Below are 20,972 nucleotides of genomic sequence, written 5' to 3' on the forward strand. Positions count from 1 at the left end.
AAGAACCAGCCCACAAGACTAAGGACTGCAGCTCAATCATTTACTGTCAGGAGAAACAATTGCTACTTGCTACACTGGGGGCAACTCTAATGTACCCTGGATACCATCTTGCTCCCTCTGGTGGCACCTTTGGCCAGAGAAAATTCACTCACTCTTTAGCTGGGATTCTCTTCCACCAAAGAGCTAGATTGAGTGGTAAGGGTTAATGTGATTCTGAAAGGTAAACAGAAAACACTTTTCCCCTTCCTAATATAGGTGGTGGATTACTAAGCCCTTGGCATATGTTATGGCAAAGATAATGCCCATTACGTTATGGTTCTTGTATAGGCTAATATTTATTGAGGACAATGTAACAATAATAGGTACTACTTACTGAGCACTGTTCTAAGTGCCTCATAGCAATTAACTCATTTGATTTTCACATCAGACCATTAAGGGGGCAATGGTTTTGTGTCCACTTTACAAATAAGGAAATTAAGAAAGAGAGAATTAAATAATTTGCCCAACATTGTAAGGGCCAGTAAGCTGCATCCCCAGGACTAGGAACAGTCACCTGACTCGGAGTTTTCACCCTTAATACAAATATGTAATGGAGCAAGCAACACTCTGTGGGGGTCCACGGTTAGAGAGGCTGGAGCTATTCTGGAGTGATTACTCATCTCCTCGAAGTGATAGCACACTCAGACACCCAATTAAGAATAGGTGGGATTGGGGGTTATTGAAAGCGCCTCGCTGTGAAGTTGGCATCATCTGTTCTGCAGCTAGAAGGGAGGAAAGGTTGTTCTCCAGTTGTGTGAGAGTTTTAAGAAATTTCTTCACCAAGTCTTGCAGCAGCACTGGAAAGTCTCATTCTCTCCTGTCACAGCTAGCCCTTCTTACATGGTGGAAGGCACATGCAGATACCAGCTGATTTCTACGTAGTCAACGTTTCTTTCACAATGAAATGAAGTCAGGCACAGTGGCTCACAGGAGGCTCCCTTAGCAACTCAGGTGGTGGAGATTGAGAGGATGATGGTTTGAGATCAGCCTAGGCAAATGTTGATGAGATTCCATCTTTACCAATAAAAGTATCTGCAAGGATCCATCCCAGCCAATCAAGCTGAGTGTGGTAGTAAGCACCTGTCATGCTACCTAAGCGGTAAATGTAAATGATGATAGTGTACTCCAGGCTTACCTAGAAGTGAATGCAATCCCCTATTCAAATAAATGACTTAAGTTTTTTTTTTAAGTGAGGTGGTAAAGATAGAGACAAGGCTCAAGTGGTAGCTCTCCAGCTTAGTAAGCAAAAACCCTATATTTAAACCCCAGTAAAGAAGAAGGAGGGATGATGACTGAAAGCCTAATATTGAGACCCTAATGTTTCTCCAAAAACTTTTCTAGTATTCTCTGTCATCTTTTTCTCCCTCCGCTCTTTTGGGAAGAAATTCGGAGATGACTCAATATATATATTTACTAGTTTTCTTGCTTCAGTCAGTGGAAACAAGGTCCTGAATTTTCCAGAGGCATTTAACTTTAAAAAAAAAAAAAAGAAAGGCTATGAAAAAATTCTCCATAAGAATGGGAAATCCCCAAGCCTCCATGAAACCACCATTTTACTTAATCACCAAAGGCAAAACTCTCAGAATAATTATGCAGCAGTGGTGTGTGACCATTCCCTGCCCCCTCCAAGGGATCACAAATCAGAATAGTGCATTCCTGTCAGAATGACTGGTTACTGTTTCCCCAAGTACAGGTTCATGTGCAATAACTGACCCCAGAGAAACAGAATGGCACAGTTTAAGAGCTTGTCACATTAAATGATCAGAAAACCATTACCAACCGATAGAACAGTAGATGGTGCAGAAGTGATTACAGACTTTCCCCATGGGCTAGCTACAAGCTGCTGCCTAGGCGTTAACTGGCTGCTAGACTATCCAGATTTGGGACTGGGGCTTGGTGAGCAAAGAAAAATCTACTGAGGGAGGACAGATATGAGTGGTATGTCTCTTCTCATTTCTGTAGCCCTTCGAAGGGGCTAGTGGCGTTAGGATTTTAAACAACTTTAGTTTCAATATACTTTTAAAAAATAATTTTATTGTTATTATAAAGGTGATTACAGGTAAAGTCAGGTAAACTCTTTTTGGATTCTCTCTCAGTTTTTCCATCCCTACCCATAAGTTGTATAGAACATTTTCAACATAGCATCCAGTGAGTACCACCACTGCATTTGTCCATCCTTTGCCCAAAAATTATTTTAAAGATAACAACGTTTCTATGAGATTTGGTAGAAAGCAAATAGTCTAAGGTGAATTAAATCTTATTTTACTGGACTGGAAGAATTTTTTGCTTAAACACAGTCTAAGAGTTTCTGATTTATTTTTCTTTTTTGGTGGGATGAAAAAAGACTTGCTTTGAATTAAAAAAAAAGAGAGAGAGAGAGCACGCTAAATTTGCCCTATAGGATATTTGTGGGAGAATATGACTAGAATCTTAAATATTACACAAAGTTGAGTTGATCCTCTGTTCCATACCTCTGTATTCATCTGTTTATACCTGAGCAGGTGTTAACTGAGCCACTTTCAGCCTGAATTGTTCTTTTCTCTCAGTGATACTGTGGGAATTTCAGCTGTAGTCTTAGGAGAATGAAAGGACCAGAGGCAACAAAGCAGGAAGTGTGAACTGTAATCTCTTCCAGGACCCAGCAGGAGCTAAGCACACTGAGAGAGAAATGGCCTGAAAGGGAAAATGAGCAGACTACTCCTGAGCTCAAGATTCCATGTCTCCATACCTCTGCACTTCACAAAGTACCAGCCCCTTAACTCTCTGAACTTGCTCCTTTATCTGCATCTAAATGAACCAGGTGAATGGCCTTTAGAAAAGGTTATACTCTTCCATTTGGGAATCTTCCAGTGCTAAATATTCCTAAAGCCTTATGTTTGAGGCTTCATACTAATCTAAACAGGGTATATAGTTGCTGCAGATTAAAATAAACTCCTAGGAAAGGGGGGGGGGGGAAATCCCTAACTGTATTTTAGGAAATCAGAGACTTTGGAGTCTGACTACTTGGGATCTAATCCTAGATCTACCAGTTATTTACTGTGTGTGTGGTTTTTTTTTTTTGTCTTTGTCAAATTGTGTAACTTCTCTGGATCCCTTGTGGGGTCCCTGAGCCTTGCTGGCTCACCCAAAGTAGGGACTAAGAAGAGCATTCTATTTTTGAAGCCGCCAGGAATACACACTTAGTTTATCCCGCATCAGATGGACCAAGCAGGGCTGCTGCATTTGACTTTCAAATCGGATGCTCCCAGATACAGGCCTCAAGGACCCAGAAGGTCCCTTCTCTTGGCATACCCAAGGCCAGCTGTGCTGCTGGCCAGGCTGAGAGAGTGAGGTCTCCAAGGGTAAGGACAGGTTTGTCCCTGCCTCTGCAGGTCAAGAAGGTCCTCTAAGGCAGGAGCTGGAGCTGCCCTTCCTTCATTTGCATGTCTAAGTAATTACCACTCATAAAAGTATCTAACCCATTAGTTAAAACTCGGCCCCAGCATTTGACTCTGACCTCCTAAGGCAGCCTGGGCCACATGCTGACTCCATGCTGCCTGATTTGTCCTCAATTTATAAGCAGCACAACCTATAAATAGAAACCCTTTTGCTAAGCCCCCAGGAGACATCAGCAGGTTTTCCAGCTGTGTGTGTTTTCTTCTTTCTTTCTTTCTTTTTTTTTTTTATAACCAGCATGGCAAGCAGACTTCTTTTCCCTGCCTGGTGTCACTCCAGTTATTTGTTTGTTTGGGAAGCTGGGCTGGTAGGGGAGAGGGAGGGCTGGGCGGGGTCCAGGTGATCTCCACTCACCTGTAGATCCTGTACCTGGTGGTGAAACCCTGGCGGTAGCGCTCCATGAAGTCTGCATACTCCTGAGCACGGTGGAAGGGGCCTCGGTCTGTGAGCAGCCAGTCCAGCGGGGGCTGGCCGGCCGAAGATGCATGCTGCTCAGGGACCACAGCCACCACTGTGGCCGAGACAGCCAGCACCCAGCCGGGCAGGCCCAGTGCAAGCAAGGCTGCCCATGGGGCGGCGGCCGGCCGAAGCCCTCTAAGCTGAGAGCCACACTGCCACCTCATGCTTCTCCCAGGCGATTGGTTTCTTCATTCTCTCGCCACGCTCTCCCCCTCTGTGCTGCTCTTCCAGGGCTCTGGAACTAGAGAAGTAGGAAAGGAGATGTCACTTAGGTGTGTTGACCTTACACCCTGGGCGTTCCTATAAGCATCAAACACAACTTAGGCGGCATCTACCTAAGAATCCTTTACCCTAGCAGCTCCAGGTGGTCCCAGGCACTTAATTCACTTAGTTCTTCAAACAAAGCCAGGGGGAAACACTGTTGTCATCACTTGATAGATGAGAAGGAAAGGGCTTAGAGAGGTTAGGGCAGTTGCTTATGTGCCGGACAGGAAGTGGAAAGACCCGATTGTGAACTCAAGGAATGTGGTGTAACTCAATCCGCATGCTACATTGCTTCCATCTTTCCTTCCTTGATTTCATCCAGCCCTGCTGTCTGTATTTGTCTCTTGGAAATGTTCGATATGTTCCTAGGATCACCTCCTAGACTCACTGCTGTCTCTAGAAGCTCCATAGCAGTCAAGCCACAGCTTCATTTTTTTCAAATGGAGAATTATAGGACAGAAAAGGACCTCAGTCCCATTGTTGCTATGAAGTGGGATGAAAACTTGGGCAAATCACTTCCCTGGAGCCTCTAGAAATAAAGAGAATTGATTAATAATATCTAAGACCTCTTCTTAAGTTAAAAGTCAGGCAGGGATGAAGATAGAATGGAAAATGACATCTACATTGCCATCTTCAGAGTAGAGCTGTACCTGCAAGGCGATCAGACTCTCCTCATCCCTCAGCAGGTAAGCACTACAAGGCCAGTACTGTGTCTCATTCTTGGATCTTTCTGTCCTGGCTCCTGAGAGCATAAAGTCAGCCCTCAGACACCCTTTTTGAAGAAATGAATGAGTCTCTTCCCTGCTTTGTCTGAGTTGGAGGGAAGCTGCCAGGAAAGAAGTAAGATTTGAGACTTTGCATTTCCTGGCTGCCTTGTGACTCATCACAGACCTCTGATTTCCAGTGCCTGCACTTTGTCTAAGGACAACTAGTCACTGTTATTAACCTCTGGGCAGGAGCATGGGATCCTTCAATACTTTGGGACTTCCCAGAATTGGAATCCTTTCTTCAGTCCTTGTTTTATAGCATACACTCTCGGAGTCCTGCCCATGTCCCCTCCCCTGCCAGCACCACTTTAGCATGTGCCAGAATAACTTCCAACTCCCAGTACCTGTAATTCACCACATGAGGATTTTCTATGGCTGCCAAAGCCCAGATAGAGGCTGTCTAGGATGATGAGTGTTAATTCCCTGGCACTTTCAGACTCGCGTAACGGCGGGCAAAGTGGGCTTCAACACCAATTCGCGCACCTTTTCCAAGGCCCCCAGGGCAGTCAAAGATGGTTCTAGCTCACTAAGCCACAAGATTTCCTTAAAGCCAGAGAACCCTGGAGGGACTGCACAGAGGCTGAAACCGAGTCCGAATCCTAGAACTCTCGGCTCCAAAGTAGATTGAAATCTGCAACATTTGTAGAGGATACTTTTGAGAGTCCTTGCTCACAAGGATGGAAGGATAAAAGATGAGAGGCTGGACATTCAGACTAATCCCTCCCCTCCAGCTGATAGGCACTGACTTCCTACAATGTGCTGAGTGATGCTCAGATGCTTAGAGACTCACAGTGAGTTTGTTTTTATAGGGCGTTCTTATGAGTTTCCATTTTTACTGGGACTCAGTGGAGCTGAGCTGGGCAAAGGCAGAGGCAGAAATGTAAACCTAGATTTGGCTCCATGTTCAGATCTTGCAAAAGAATGCTGTGCTGTCTGGAGAGAGCTAGAGCAAGCAGTTAGACAGACCCCGGCTTAATGAACTTGCTGAGAGAGGGTACTGAAGAAATAATGAGTCGGCACCTGCCACCCCTCAGATCTTAAAACAGGATACAATTCTCGTAATTAAAATAGGTGGTACTGGCTCACAAATTGGACAGGCAGATCAATGAACCAGGACAGCCCAGAAATAAACCTTATATGTAAGAACTTCGTATATGAACAAGAGAATCTCTGACTAATTGAGTAGGGATGGGATATTTTACACATAATATTAGGAACTTAGTTCCACTTGGATTAAGAAGTTAAGTATGAAAACAAAACCATAGAAAGGAGGAAAATTCCCCAGTGTTTTATAGAAAGCATGTATTACCAGGGGGAAAAAAGTGATTTGAAACTAAGAGGAGGAATGGTCCTTGTACTTGAAGAGAGTAGGCATCTTTATATAAATGCAATTTGATAAGGATGCCCAAAATATTTCTCCTTTAATCATTCGCATATTCATCTATTGAAGAAATGTAAATTGAGGAGGCCTAAGTGCCAGACACTAGGCTAAGTAATGAAACACAAAAACAAGTGTTCATTACATTACCTGGAACTCTACCATTAGTGATTAATTTCTCTTATAAAACATCTCTGCGTTTTTCAAAGGCGTATTGATGGAAGAAAGAATATTCACTTGGGAGATGGTGGCTGCTTGGTGCAGGAGGCCAGGGAGCAAACATTGTGAGGTGGAAAGGCACAGATATAGGTGGAAAGCCACATCAGGATTCTAAATAGGTCTTCCAAGATCCTCATGTCTTTCTGTGTACATCTTAGTTAAACCCTGTCCCTTGAATGTGTCTGGCAAATACCTGTGAATATGAGGGGAAATCAACCCCCCCACCCCCATCGGAGTACCGATCAGTTGACCTTTGTTTGAGATCTGAAGAATGTGGAATGCATTCAAGTCCACATAGACAATCACTTAGATGGTAAGGACAAAGACTTATAAATAACTTGGGGCAATATCCCAGATGAGTCTTCACTTTCCATGGGGATGGGGTGGGGAGAGAAGAGCCAAGTAGCTCTTCTATAAACTCCTGTGGGTTCCATGTGGCAAGGAATTGAGAGTAGCCTCTAGGAGCTGTGAACAATCTCACTATTCAACCAAGAAATAGGAACCTCAGTCATACAGGTGCATGTAAAGAAACAACTATATGAGCTTGGAAGAGAATTGCTTCATTTCAGTCTTGGGAGACCCTGAACCAAGGACCCAGACAACTTACATACAGATTCTGACGCAGAGAAACTGAGATGACAATACTGTATTGCCTTATGGTATGTTAAGTTCACAGTAATAATAATGCAGGCCATTAAAGTCAACCTCACCCCCTCCCCAGTTGTGCCAAATACCTGGACTGATAATGGCTCTTTGTGATCCCTAAAGACAGGCTGTCTGTCTGAATGAGCAGTTAGCGTGCCAGTTTCGTGAGAAGAGTGCTACTGAGTTTCAACCCCAACTCAGCCCTAACTACACTATCCTACCTGTGAAGGTTCATGGTCAGAGGTCACGTCTCTACTTTTTGTCATCTGGACATAAAGTCAGTCCTTACATATATCTGGTGGAATTCCATGGTTTAGCCAGCCCCGAGCCTCTGGTAGACTGGCCTCCAAGGCTTCCAATGAGGTGGTAACCCTCCCTTTACCTGTCAAGGGAAAGTTTCCTAAGAACAGGTAAGCAGATATGCAGAAAGCTGTGTGCTCCTTGGAAGAAGCAACTATATTAAGGGTGCTTCTTGTCATTTTTTGTTTGTAATTATGCTTTTTCAGAGCTCACAATGTGCTGGAACCTGCCTAGTTATAGGAATATCAGCCTTAGAATCAAATGGTTTTGATTGCTGGGCCAAGTATGCTGAGCACAGCAAGAATGACTGAATTCAGTGCTCACTGCGCCTCTGAAAAACCTGGCCTGGGAATCACATGGTTTCCGCTTCGCTGCTTTTCCTCAAGATCCAAAGACATTTTGACTTAAAAAAAAAATCTCTTTTTTTAAGAAATAAGAGTTTTACGTAAGCTTCAAAACTTTCTTTAAAAAAATTCCTTGGAACATATTCCTTCACCTTAAAGAATAGAAATAATAGTTGCTATGTTGACAGTTATTTAAAAACCTGACTTTTGAAGGGGAAGAGAGAGCTTTTGGTCACTTCCTGTTTATTCTGCATGGTGAGATCACTCAGAATTTTGTAATAGCAACCTGTCAAGCAAATTTCAATGTCTAAATTCTGCAGCTTCTAGTGGTACTGCTAACAGGCAGCAGTATAAAACAATTAGCATCATGCTTCTTTTTTTTTCCTTCTTGTCCTAAGGCTGTCTATACAAGCAAATCTTGGTGTTGTAAGTCTGTATATTGACACAGCAGTTGAACTAGTTCCTCTGTTTTTTAAAAAAACCATTATAAATTTATCTGTGAAAGCCAAATCATTTCCTTTTACTTTCACCATACTTAAGTCAGTTTTACACCTAGACAAATAGTAAACTGGCTTTGCACCAAAGGTACAAGTAAAACAAGTCATGGGTTTTTTGGCTGAGTGCATTAGCTCAAATCTATTCTTTAAGCCATGAATTAAGTGGGTCACAGTTTGGTCAATAGAAAAAATCAAGTATAGATGAGGCCACATGAAAACAGGCAATGTAATCTTCATAATAGTCACGCCTGTAAGAATCACGTCTCTTACCACTCTGAGAACTTAGCAGCGGGGGTCAGGGGGCGGGGTGGGGGTGGAGGCTCTTTTGTGCCTTCCTGGTGACTTTATCCTCTATCAAAAAGATAGAGCAATTAGGATTTGAGGCATCTGTGTAAAGTCTTGACAAATGAAATAGAACATTTCCACAGGGGAAATTGCTGTAGAGGGGGAAGGGTTAAAGCCTTGGGGAGTTAAGTGTATGGCTAAGCTATGCGTGTGCAAGTATTATAATTAATCAAATTGCGAATCATGCCATCGTTAATAAATACCAGTGGAAGTCTTGTGACGCAGGAACAATACAATCGTCCCTTTTCGCAGGTGAGAGCACTGAGATCAGGAGTGGGGAGCAAAGGGCACAGGAACTCAGATCACAGAGGCACATCCAGGTTTACCTGTCCCTCACTTCCTCGATTCCATGACTTACAGTTATGATGAGAAAGAGTTGCTTTGCTATTTACAAGTGGATGCCCTTAGATGAGACCCTTCCCCGAGGGACCCACATCTTAGTCAGCAGGAAAATGATTTGAGGTGAGATGATTCCACGATTGTTCTCAATGCTGGAATCCCGTCATTCTAAGCAAATGTAAAGGACCCGGGTATAACAGGAAAAGCATTCAATAAATGTTTAGTCTTCTTTGGAAGGCAGCTCTGTGTTTCAGAAAGAACGGAGTGGAAGAGAAGTGAGGTATAAAGCAGAATTTTTTTTCTGCTGGGGCAGTGACATTTCCTAAAATGATTAGGCAGTGACATTAAATAAGTTTTCAAGCCATTTAAGTGGTTAATTGGCCAACTCTGTTGAGGAGATGTTTTCTTGAATAAATCTGAGAGTGTCAGTTGAAAAAAAAAAATCACAGAAGTGTTATTTGTTCTTGTCATCCACAACATGTTGGAGCAAAACCTGTTTTTCCTCGAAAGGGAAGGTAGACAGGAGAAAAGACAGAATGTTCTTATGGGCAATGGTGGGGGTGGAGAGGCTATTGGCTCAGGTCAGTGGCTACATCCTTTCTTCCTTTGGGCTGCCTGCCTGCCGCCACACAGAGGAACACAGGCCTGCTCCAGGCTGGATCTGACAGAGCGCTAGCAGCTTCCATCATCCCCCATTTGAATCCAGGCAGGTGTGACACTTCTATTGTCACTGTCATCCCAGGGTACAAGATGTGACCTTTGGCTTCATCTCCAGGACTGGCACAGACCCATCAAGCAGTATTTGGTGCTTTACCCCACTGCTAGTCAGGAAGTGACTGAAGATTGGTGAGGATGTGTATATTCTCACTGCATAGAATCAGGTCAACAATACTAATGATTATTTATGCAAAGGAAAGAGCTAATCGTAATTACTATTTACTAAATGCTCTTACATTAATTCGAGACCTTTAAGAGGAGAGCATGAGAGAAGCAAATGAGCTCTCTGTGGGCCACTCCACAAAATGTAGATGTGAAACTTCAATATTCTGACTCTGAGACCTATAATTCGGCTCTATTTTTTTCCACCACTGTCCATCAAGCAGCCAATCAGATATTAAGCAAGGTTGGTGCACAAGGACTATCCTCAGACATGGGAGTAAATCTGGTTAGCAGGATAGATATAGCTTTTGGCCTCCTGGGGCAGGTAAGCAAAACAAAAACAAGTTTTTAAAAACAAGAGAGCTCAAGATCCTGTAATAAGCTTTAAAAAAATTCACACACACATATTTCACACATATAGACCACACACACACACACACACACACACACACACACAGCTTCAGTGATATTAGACCTTGTTGTAGGTTCCATCCCCTTGAGACCCCAAATTTATAGGCTTTTCCAGGTGATAACCAGCCTTTCACATATCAAGGACAGAGTTATCTGTCAATATTTGAGGCTATGTACTTGCTCACCTGAATGTCCTTGGCACTTTCCTTAGCCAGACAAGCTGACAGACTTGCCCAGAGCCTTGAATGATGAAGGTAGGGTCTCAGTGTATAGACCAGAGGGACTCTCTAGCCTCACAGACTCTTGAGGGTAAGGACAGCATGTTGATCAAAGAAAACCTCTCAATGAAGAGCTGCCCAATTTGAAGCCTTTAAAATCTCATTTCTACACAGATAGGATCACTTCCCCAAAGCTAGCTCTATCCTTCTTCTGCTATTTATATGTATGTATGTATGTATGTATGTATGTATGTATGTATGTGTATATATATTATATGTACATGAGGTAGGTAGGTAGGTGGGTAGGTAGGTATTTATTTATTTTTAAAGAAATCCTGGCAGTTTTGTGGCCCAATCTTCCTTCCTCTTCCAGGCAGAGTAACCTTCCTGTCAGCTGTTCCAAACTGGAGTCGCTGTGAGAATAGACTTTAAGGAAAAGCAAATACTAACCATACCACTTCATAGGGGTATGGAGATTCAGAGAGTTCATATTTATTAAGCTTGAAAAGTGCCTGGCCTGTGCTGAATACCGTGTGGGTGTGTGTTTGCTGTTCTTTTTATTTCATTGTTCCATCACAAATTATTAGAGTGGAAAGTGTTCCATAGTCACCAGCTTACCCAATCCGAGGGATTTTGTTGTTGTTTGTTTTGTTGTTTACAGGTGGGAAAACATCCTAGGAAGGTAAAAATGGTTTCCTCATGGAGCTCCCTTCAAGGAGTTGCCAGTGTCTCTCCCTTGGTGCTGCTCAGGCGGTGGCTGTAGTGGCAGATTTAGTCCAGGCTCCCTTTGCCTTCAGACTGTGGTCACTTGACTTCTTAGCTTTCTGGCTCTATTCTTGCCTGACTCTCTGCATCTACAACTATCATTGTGCCTCTGACTAGTTTTCACCAAGAACCTTTTTCAAAACTGGGATGTGTATTGGGTGCTCCTTTGTGACCCCTGATGAATTTCCACCCAGTCATATCATAAAACTAGATTGCCTGGCTCAGCGATTACCAGCAGCCCTGAGTGTGTGTGGTCCTGAGAGGATATGGGGAAGATGCGATTGGAACAGAAATGGACAGAGAATGTGGGGACATATGTTTATAGTTTGGATTATTCTGAAGCGCCCTCTAGGAGATTTTAATACAGCTCTCCAGTTGAGAGCTAGTGATGGGACTCCATCACTTTGTATAATGGAGGAAAAATCTTGTGACAACACAATGGTTCAAAGGTACACAGCTGGTTTGGAGCAAAACCAGGCTTCAACCAGATTTCCAGCTTAAGGCATGGAGCTTGTTCTATTCCTATGTCCACCTGGGCTAGTGGTACACTAAAAATTTCAAATTAGAAACCCCCTAAGATCACAGCTGTCACTACAATCACCTCTGATTAAGTTTAGAGTTATAGCTTGCTATAGACTGGACTCTGATCTAAACTCTATCCATCAAGTTGATGCTTTAACAGATGGACCCTGATTTATTGATGGTTCAATGTATGATTTTTAATTTTTACACAGGTGCTGTGGGGAGACATAGCTCTCAATTGGCCAATGACCACAAGAGGAAAGAACTAATACTCCTGAATGCATGGTGTTGTTAAACCATGGTGTTTAGTAGTCAGGCGTAGTAAATGCACTTTACAATCTTGTCAGATTTCAGTGGGTTTATCTGGACAAAACCCTCTCCAAAGTCAAGGGTCATCTGGATTTTGGCTTATTTTACATAGAGGAAAACATAAGAGGAGAAGACAGAAATGGTCTTCCAAGAAACTCCTAATGTTGTCTAAATGACCTACAAACTTCCTCAAAGCCACTGACTTCCGTAAGGGAAATGATTCTAATTTCCTTTAGGCCATTCTTACTTTAAAAAACAAAAGAGATGTGAACTAGGTAAAAACCTAAACTCTGAGAGTTCAAGAACAGACTAACCTATAATTATTCTCCCAGCTTGACTAGCCACACTTAAACCTCTTGCTCCTTGGAAGCTGGGTGACTCCTGTTTAGCCAGCCTGTCAGCATGACCTCTGAGGAGGCGTTTGTGCTATCCCCAAAACCTTAAGGTTGGTTAGAGTCCCACAGCCCTGCCTGCTGAACTTTCTGCTGTGTTCTTCAGTGACCACGCCCATCACTCATACCTCTAAGGCAATTGAGTCTGTGCGCGGGGTTTTTGTACCCTTCTTTCTGCCCAGTCTCAGGTGCCTCTAGCTAAGGAGCAATGGACTTATATTTCTGATAGTTCCTGTGCTTCCTGCTGTAAGATATCTTACTTTTTTTTTTGGTTTAGGGAGACAGACCTCCAAGAATGGCAGGCCCTTTGCCTGATACTGAAATGCACTTGCCACCTAGAGTTTTTCTTCAGGTATTTTGGCACCTAGGATGGATTTCCTGTTATCAAGTTTGCCTGAATTATGCTATCTGATCCTGCTTTGGGGCATGCACAGCCGTCCTCCTGGGGTCTAACCACTGAAGTTGGCTCAGCCATCCACTAGCTTTTGTTGCCCCAAATTGGCTCCATATTCTAGAGAGGCGTTCTTCTCTGCCCCTGCTACCTTGCACCAGCCTGGCTTCCATTTCTTAAGCCCCAGCTCTCTTTCTAGCAGTGCCTCTGTATACACATATTGTAGTTTAAAGCCTGCAAAGCCAAAATAAGCCCAAGCCAATCACAAAGAAATTGCTCATCACTGGGCAAGCTGCAGACCTGAGGGATATCTGACAGGCAACTCTCCATTCTGACCTGTAGTCCTCAAAGCTTCCCTTGCTATTGGCTTTCTGCCAGGCCTGTCATTGAATCTGAACTTTTAGCCCAGGCTCTGGCCTATTTGGGTCCTGGCATCAACCAGAATGTAAAATGATAATGCCCTTAGCAGTGCCAAACAACACAGAGCTCCCAAATGTTACAGATGCAGATGTGACCAGCAAACACATTGTTTCCGGGACTGTGTTTGTAAATATATGAGTTGCTCAACAGCTTGCAGAATTAAATATAGATACTACATCACAAACTCAAGCTAAAATAAACTATATGCTGCTCAATGAATGTGAATAAGTACAGTGAGAAAGAAGCATCATCCCTCTGAGTATAGCTTCCTTCCTTCCTTCCTTGCTTCCTTCCTTCCTTCCTTCCTTCCTTCCTTCCTTCCTTCCTTCCTTTCTTTCTTCCTTCCTTCCTTCCTTCCTTCATTCCCTCTTTCCTTCCTTCTCTTTCCTTTTCCCTTTTCCCCTTCTCCTTTCCCCTTTGTCTTTCACTCCTTTCTTCTCTCCTTTTTTCCTTCCTTTCCCCCTCTCTCCTTTCCTTTCTTTCTTCTTTCCTTTTGAAATAATGATGACATTCTTGGGCTGCGAAGTTGGTTCAGTGGTAGAGTGCTTGCCTTACATGCATGAGGCCCTGGGTTTTATTTCTCAGCACCACATAAGCAGAAAAAAAGCCAGAAGTGGTGCTGTGACTCAAGTGGTAGAGCGCTAGCCTTGAGCTGAAGAGCTGAGGGACAGCGCCTAGGCCCAGAGTTCAGTTCTGACAACCACCAACAACAAAACAAGATGACATTCTTTAGACTTTGGTACTGGTAGGAAGCTGTGGGGAATGATGGCATGAGATGCAGAAACTAAGGGATGCAATCAGTCTGGTTGCTGTATTAGGGAAGCATATGATGGCAGGAGGCACTGAGTTTGGGGGCTTACCAGTAGAGTATAATAGTCTATCTTTTGGGATTGCTGCCTTGAGGCACCATTTCTGAAAGAATGGACTTAGAGCTCCTGATGATTTGTGAAGACCTACTGATGGGAAGTCTGCTGGTCCTTCAGTTCTTGAGCCAAATGACTCTCCTTCCCTTATATTATTTTATAGACAACTAGGGCTTATGTATCAGGATCCTATTAAAGTAATGATGGTGAGTTACCAGAAGTTGGTGTGTGTGTGTGTATATATAATATGAATAATATATATGAATAATACAATTAGTACCCTGAACGAAATAGAAGACTCTCATGGTCTTCACTGATCAGACTGATGGAGGGTAATCTTGGATATGAATGCAAAGCCCCAACTATGGCTCAGATACGAGAAGTCCCTTCTCTAGAAGGGAAAAGAGGAAAGGTCAAGGCAATGGTAGCATTGTCCAGAGGTGAAGGTTTCACTTGTATTGATCACTTTGAATGTGGGTGCTGCCAATTTTATTTGTTAGGTTCCTCTTCAATTCAATAAATTGTTCCTCTAGCTTACAACAGTAGGATTATATACAAAACTTAGTAGAATGTAAAATGAAAGAAGGGGAAGCTAGAAGGAAAGGAGTCTTGGAGAGAACGTTGTATGGAAACCCTTGCTGTATGGAAAGCCTTCCTGTTGTCAAAAGTCATGTTAAGAAGACTCCATGCTGAGCAGGACTGGTACATCTCTGTCCCTCAGTGATGACTGAGGCTCAAAGTAGAGACTTGTACATCAGAACTAAGGTGAAATTACTATCAGCCTAGTTTTCAATCGTGTCTGTGGTTTTAGTCCAAAAACCTGAAAAAAATCCTATGAAGTATCTGGTTAAAATTTTAAAAGTGAAATAAACTACTTTACTTCTAAAATCTTTTGGATACAGAGAATTTACTTAAGATAACGAAGTGTTTGCCATACTGGTTGTCAAGCGGGGAGGTATGAGGGGCGATTCTTCTCTCAAGGAAGCTTTGGCCAGGTCTCCAGACATTTTAAGTAGGAATACATGGGGATGGTAGGCTATCCAGTAGGATAAAGCCAGGTATGTGTGTACATCACTTCCGGTGCACAGGACACCTCTCACCATCATTATATGGCCTAAATTATTAGTACTGAAGTTGAGAAAGTCTGTCTTATGCCAACAAAATATGGTGAACCTGAATTTGCTCATGGAATGTTTCTGAATATTAGCATAGCTGTGAATATAAGCGTAATGGTGGCAAAGACATCAGGATTTTCTTTTTGTATTCACATTGCTTTTTTCACAGGCTTCCAGTTTGATGCTTAATGGGTTCTCAAAGACAACAGCAAAAGCTAGGCATGGTAGCTCATGCCTGTAATCCTAGATACTCAGGAGGCTGAGATCTGAGGATCTCGGTTCAAAGCCAGCTAGGGCAAGAAAGTCTGTGAGACTCTTATCTCCAAGTTACCTATTAGAAAACTAGAAGTGGTGCTGTGGCTCAAGTGGTAGATCACTAGCCTTGAGCTGAAGAGTTGAGGGACAGTGCCCAGACCCAGAGTTCAAGCCCCATGACCTACCAAAAAAAAAAGAATAGAAAAGAAAAAGAAAAAGACAATGGCAATAATAGAGCTGTTAGAAAACTTCTACTTAGTGCTTGTTTTCAGCTAGGAAGTATGCTAAGTACTTTACTTCCAGCATGGCAGCCATTATTAATCCATGAGGAATTATTATTAAGAGAATGAGGTTCTGAAAGATATAAAAAATGTATAGCATCTTTCTTTTCATCCTAATTCAGCCACTCCTACAGGCCCATGTGAGGGTGACAACCTAGTACAGGTCTGGAGCCATTTGGTGTAGGTGGTGGAGTTGGGTAGCAGCCTAGTATAGTGAGAAAGGCATTATGTTCAGGGGATTACAATAAGTGAGTATTATGAGGAGAATGACATGTTTCTCATGATCCAGGAAGACAATTGTAAGTATGTAAATGACAAAAGCTAAAATAAATTCTGTGGTGTGGTCTTGGAACTAGAAGCATGAACTCATAATTCTAAATGTAAAAAATAGAGAGAGAAACAAAGTGATAGAGAAATGAGTGGATAATAAGACAAACCAGTAAGTAAAAACTGTGTGTGCACGTATGTATGCTAAATACAATATAGTATTCTGGACAGAATTCTGGAACAGAAAAAAAGATAATAGCAGGGTATCTGGTGAAAATCAAATACAGCATAGAATTTAGTTGATTCTAATTTAATTCCAATACTCATTTCTGAAGTTTTAATTGTATCATACTTTCGTAAAATATTAAAATCAGAGGAAGCTGGATGAGGTACATAGGAACTCTGTGTATCTAAAATTATTTCCAAATAAAATCTTTATTTTAAATCAATGCTCAGCAATAAATGTGCTCATTACCTTACTCCTGTAACTGTAACCCCTCTGTACAGCATCTTTACAATGAAATAAAGATTTAAAAATACAAAAAAAATCAAAGTAACACTTGCATATGTATACACAGATACACACCCTACAATATTTTGTCTGCTCTACAATGATCGTTAGCACTCATGTGGCTTTGAATGTCTGGTTTGTAAGTGCTAATATCCTCTCAAAGAGATGAAGGCCCCTTGGAGAAATGGATGATTATGGAACTGAGGCAGTTAAAGCATAAGAAGAGCTTGGAACATCTTTTCGCGACAGAAACATGGTAGGCTGGTAAATTTTCAACATCCAGGTCTGTGGGGGAAAAGGCTCTCACTGCAACATTTGCCAATTTCCATGATGTAAATACTCTTCCCATGCTTGATTTCATGCTATCAACTTCATGCTAATGACTTTCAAATTTCCTGAAAATTCTGCACTGAGATCTCATAAGCTAGTGTGAAGCCAGCTCCAGCACACCAGTGTGCAAAAACATTATTTCCCAAAGAATAAAGGCTGCAAGTCGAAGGACACAGATTCACCTTGACAGAGTTGCTTTTGTGACCTCTAGGACCAAAATAACAGGTAACATTCAATTAAAAGATATGAACCCATGAGGTCATACTTAATATTTATTTATATGTTTTTATCTGCATGTGTAGATAGAAATGATAGGTAAGTAGATAGACATATTAGTGCTCATAGCTTTGAGCTCCTGATTCTATGTGCTATTTCTTCCCAAAAAAATGAAGAATAGATAGATAGATCAATGACAGACAAGACTCAGGAAAAATAGAGACCGTGTCCTTACAGCAAAATGCGAACCAATACAAGTAGGAAAACAGTGATGAAATTACAAAATTACTCAACAGTCATGCTGGCTACAATCTATTCAGGCAATATATATATATATATATACATATACATATATATAAACACACACATACATGCACATATATATGAGCCAAATGACATATATATATATGTGTGTGTGTATACATATAAGTATATATATATATATATATATATATATATAATCAGTGTGAAATGGGCAAAATTTGACGGAGAGTGGGATATTTGGTAATTTCCAAATATCTTGCTCAAAAACATTTCATAATTGTACAGAGAAGAGCCTCCACTTAACTCAAGTGGTGAAAGCTAATGCCACCAGTAATAAGACAGACAGAAATCATGTGCCTCTTGATGGACCCAGTAAGATCACAGATGCCCTGCTGTGTTCATCCTGCCCCAAATTCATAGCTTGAATCTCAGTGTGAGGACACATCACACTGAGGACCAGCCTACGAAATAACAATAATAACTGAGAAATAAAAACCTTTGCTGTTCTGATACCTGTGCTGCTGCCTAAGCCAGAATTCTATCCCAACAAATGAAAGATGTCCAAGGTTTTGTTCCTTGTCATTATAGTTTAGTAGACACAGCTGGAAAATTGTTACCTATGGCTATCTTCAGGGTAGAGGTAGAACACAAACTGCCTAAATTATCTATATTTATATAGAGTATATATATTTATGATTTATTTATGTTTATATTATATTAAAATATATAATATATAAATAAACATATAAAATAAATGTTTTTTATAAACTATCTAAATATTCTAAGTACACTAGTGGTTATACTAACAAAAGTAAAATGATTAAGATACACTTAATTTTTTTTTAAGTTTTAAAAAGTATTCATTTTTTAATATTTTTATTGTAAAGAGTGTACAGAGGGGTTACAGTTACACGAGTAAGGTAATGAGTACATTTCCTATCGAGCATTGTTACCCCTCCTTTGTTTTTCCCCTACCATCCCTTCCTTCCCCACCTCTCCAAATCCTCCCTTGCCCCCACCCCCAACCAAAGTTGTAAAATTCGTTTTCAACATAGTGTGTTGTACATCTCATTGTTACGATGGGTCAACCTGTATCCTTATTTCATCATTTTGTTATTTCCCTTCCCCTCCTCAAATTAGAAAAATGTATATACAAGATGCAGGGAACCAGAATAAAATACAGTGACAAATGAACCCCAAGATTTGAATACAAGAGGTTTTTTCTTTGTTGCTGTTGTATTTAATATACCATGTGAAGATGCACTTAATTTTTATATTTATTCACTATGGTCAATCCAAAATATTAGGAATTGCATGAAAGCAAGAATATTATTACTGGGATATTTTTCTATTGAGTCTGAAATCTAGTGTGTATTTTATACCTATCATGTATCTTAATTGCTAAGTTTCCATCAGAAAGACTTTGTTCTCTATTTAGATATCTACTTTATTATTAAAAAAAAAAAACAGATTCTCATATCTGCGTTTAAAATTTCCTAACTTCTGAATTGAGTTGAAGTTTTTTGTTTGCTTTTTTTTTGTTTTTTTTGGGGGGGGGGTTCCGGTCATGGGGCTTGAACTCTTGGCCTGGGCGCTGTCCCTCAGCTCTTCAGCTCAAGGCTAGCACTCTATCACTTGAGCCACAGCGCCACTTCTGGCTTTTTTCTTTTTTCTTATGTGGTGCTAAGGAATCGAACCCAGGGCCTCGTGCATGCAAGGCAAGTGCTCTACCACTGAGCCACTTTCCCAGCCCTGAGTTGAAGTTTTAACATTGAATTGAAATTCAATAAAAATTTAAAAATGAATTCTTAGTGGCCCAGATACACATTAAGTACACCATAACTACATGTAGTAGCATCCACCATGATGAACAACACAGTGATAGAGAATTTCCTTGTTTGTGTAAATCCCTTATGTCTTGTGGTTTCATTCCTGAGCATGTATGTTACTTGCCATATGTATATGCATGGATCATACCAATAGTGTGATGAGGAGCAGCAATTCAATTGGTGCTGAAGGTATCAACCTTTTGAGTGAGATGTGATTCTATGTAAGTTTTTTACTTCTGGCTCCTAGTTTTTGACTTCTAACTATCAGATTACCTCACATAAATCATGGCTCCAGAACCGGGTGATTAACTATGAAAAGTACAGGGTAGGATGTTCCCACAGGGGAAAGCATAAGACGGAAGTGAATTGGCCAGGTTATTTTTATGATAGAGGTGAGAACTAGAAGACAAAAGACATTGCCCCACACAGCTCTGTGACATGGAACAAGTTGGTGAATTTGATATTTTGACTTCTTTACCACAATGATAATAAAAGGATATAGTGTTTTCTTTCATTATTTCCTCCCTGCATGAGAGTGCACGTGTACATACACACACACACACACACACACACACACACACACACACACACACACACACCTGCACTGCAAATGATCTAGAAAATACCTTTTTTAAAATTCTGTTCTCTCCTGAGAGAAAGTTATTGCAAGTGAATTTATAGTGAGAATCATCTGCGACAATTATGAACACTTCCTATATTCTTTGTTATGATTTTCTCTATTTCCACATTTTTCTACAGAACAATGCACTACACTTTTGTGATCAAGGGAAATAACACCTTCATGCAATTTTCTTTAGAGGAAGGCAAAGCATGAGAAATATCCCCTCTGATTTCATTTTTATCATCGCTCTCATTTTTCCTACTTCATTTATCATTTTGAGAGACCTGAGTCTTAGCAGTTCTTACTGGATGAAGGTCTTCAGCTGCCGTTCTTAACAGCTGGTCAGATGATTGTCCCTTTCCAGTCCTCTCAGCATCTCACACTTGTTTGCTCTACTCATGTGAGAGCAGGGCTGGGGTTTAGTTAAACAGATGCAGTTCATCACACACATTCACAAATAGCCTTTCCTTCAGCTATTGCCTGGCCCCACCCCATCCCCTGATGTTTTACCAACCGCAGCCCTGTTCTTAGTCCTTGGCCAGGCCCCCTGTGGGGATGTCTAGGCAGACCCAGGACCTGACACATCCTGAATCATCAGGATGGAGCCGCTGCCCTTCCCCGTGGGCCCTCACTGTGCCCTACTGAGCTGCCCAAAGGCTGGGACTGCCCTCCTGACCTCCCTGCCAATGTAGAGAGCCTTGGGAGCAATTATGCACATGCATTCTGGCCTTGTCCCGGAAATTTCTATTAAAGATCCTCCTAGTCCATTTTGCTTTGCTTTGTTTTGTTGTCTTAATATCCTGACTTGGAATCTTTCCCTCCCTTCCAGGGCCACCAAGAGGCATCACTCACACTGTTGTCTAAGTGAGTGGCATTAGTTATTGCTGCACAGCACCCAGCCTTCATGATTCCTGCCACAGGGGTCCTGCCATTTCCTACCTTTTACTTCTCAATTCCCAGAAAGATAATGAAGCCTCTGTCTTGAAAGGGAGCACCGTTGTGAAGGGTAGGAAACATGAAGAAGAAAAACCAACAAACAAAATCAGAAAGCAAAGAGTACAGGCGAGTTTCTAGAACTGTG

At 41.6% G+C, this 20,972-nt stretch overlaps 1 protein-coding gene across 1 annotated transcript in view; it reads right to left on the reverse strand.

Moving 5' to 3' along the window:
* Brinp2 (BMP/retinoic acid inducible neural specific 2) overlaps positions 1-4,166 on the reverse strand; it is a 45,387-nt gene extending 41,221 nt beyond the window's left edge. The window contains exon 1 of the mRNA XM_042674479.1: positions 3,829-4,166. Within this exon, the coding sequence (XP_042530413.1) occupies positions 3,829-4,097 (269 nt within the window). The 5' untranslated portion in view covers positions 4,098-4,166. The remainder of the gene's footprint in view (positions 1-3,828) is intronic.
* Between the last annotated feature and the right edge of the window lie 16,806 nt (positions 4,167-20,972).

Source organism: Dipodomys spectabilis, unplaced genomic scaffold (assembly GCF_019054845.1).
Source record: "Dipodomys spectabilis isolate Male_0828 unplaced genomic scaffold, ASM1905484v1 ptg000019l, whole genome shotgun sequence".
In the NCBI taxonomy this organism is placed as follows: domain Eukaryota; kingdom Metazoa; phylum Chordata; class Mammalia; order Rodentia; family Heteromyidae; genus Dipodomys; species Dipodomys spectabilis.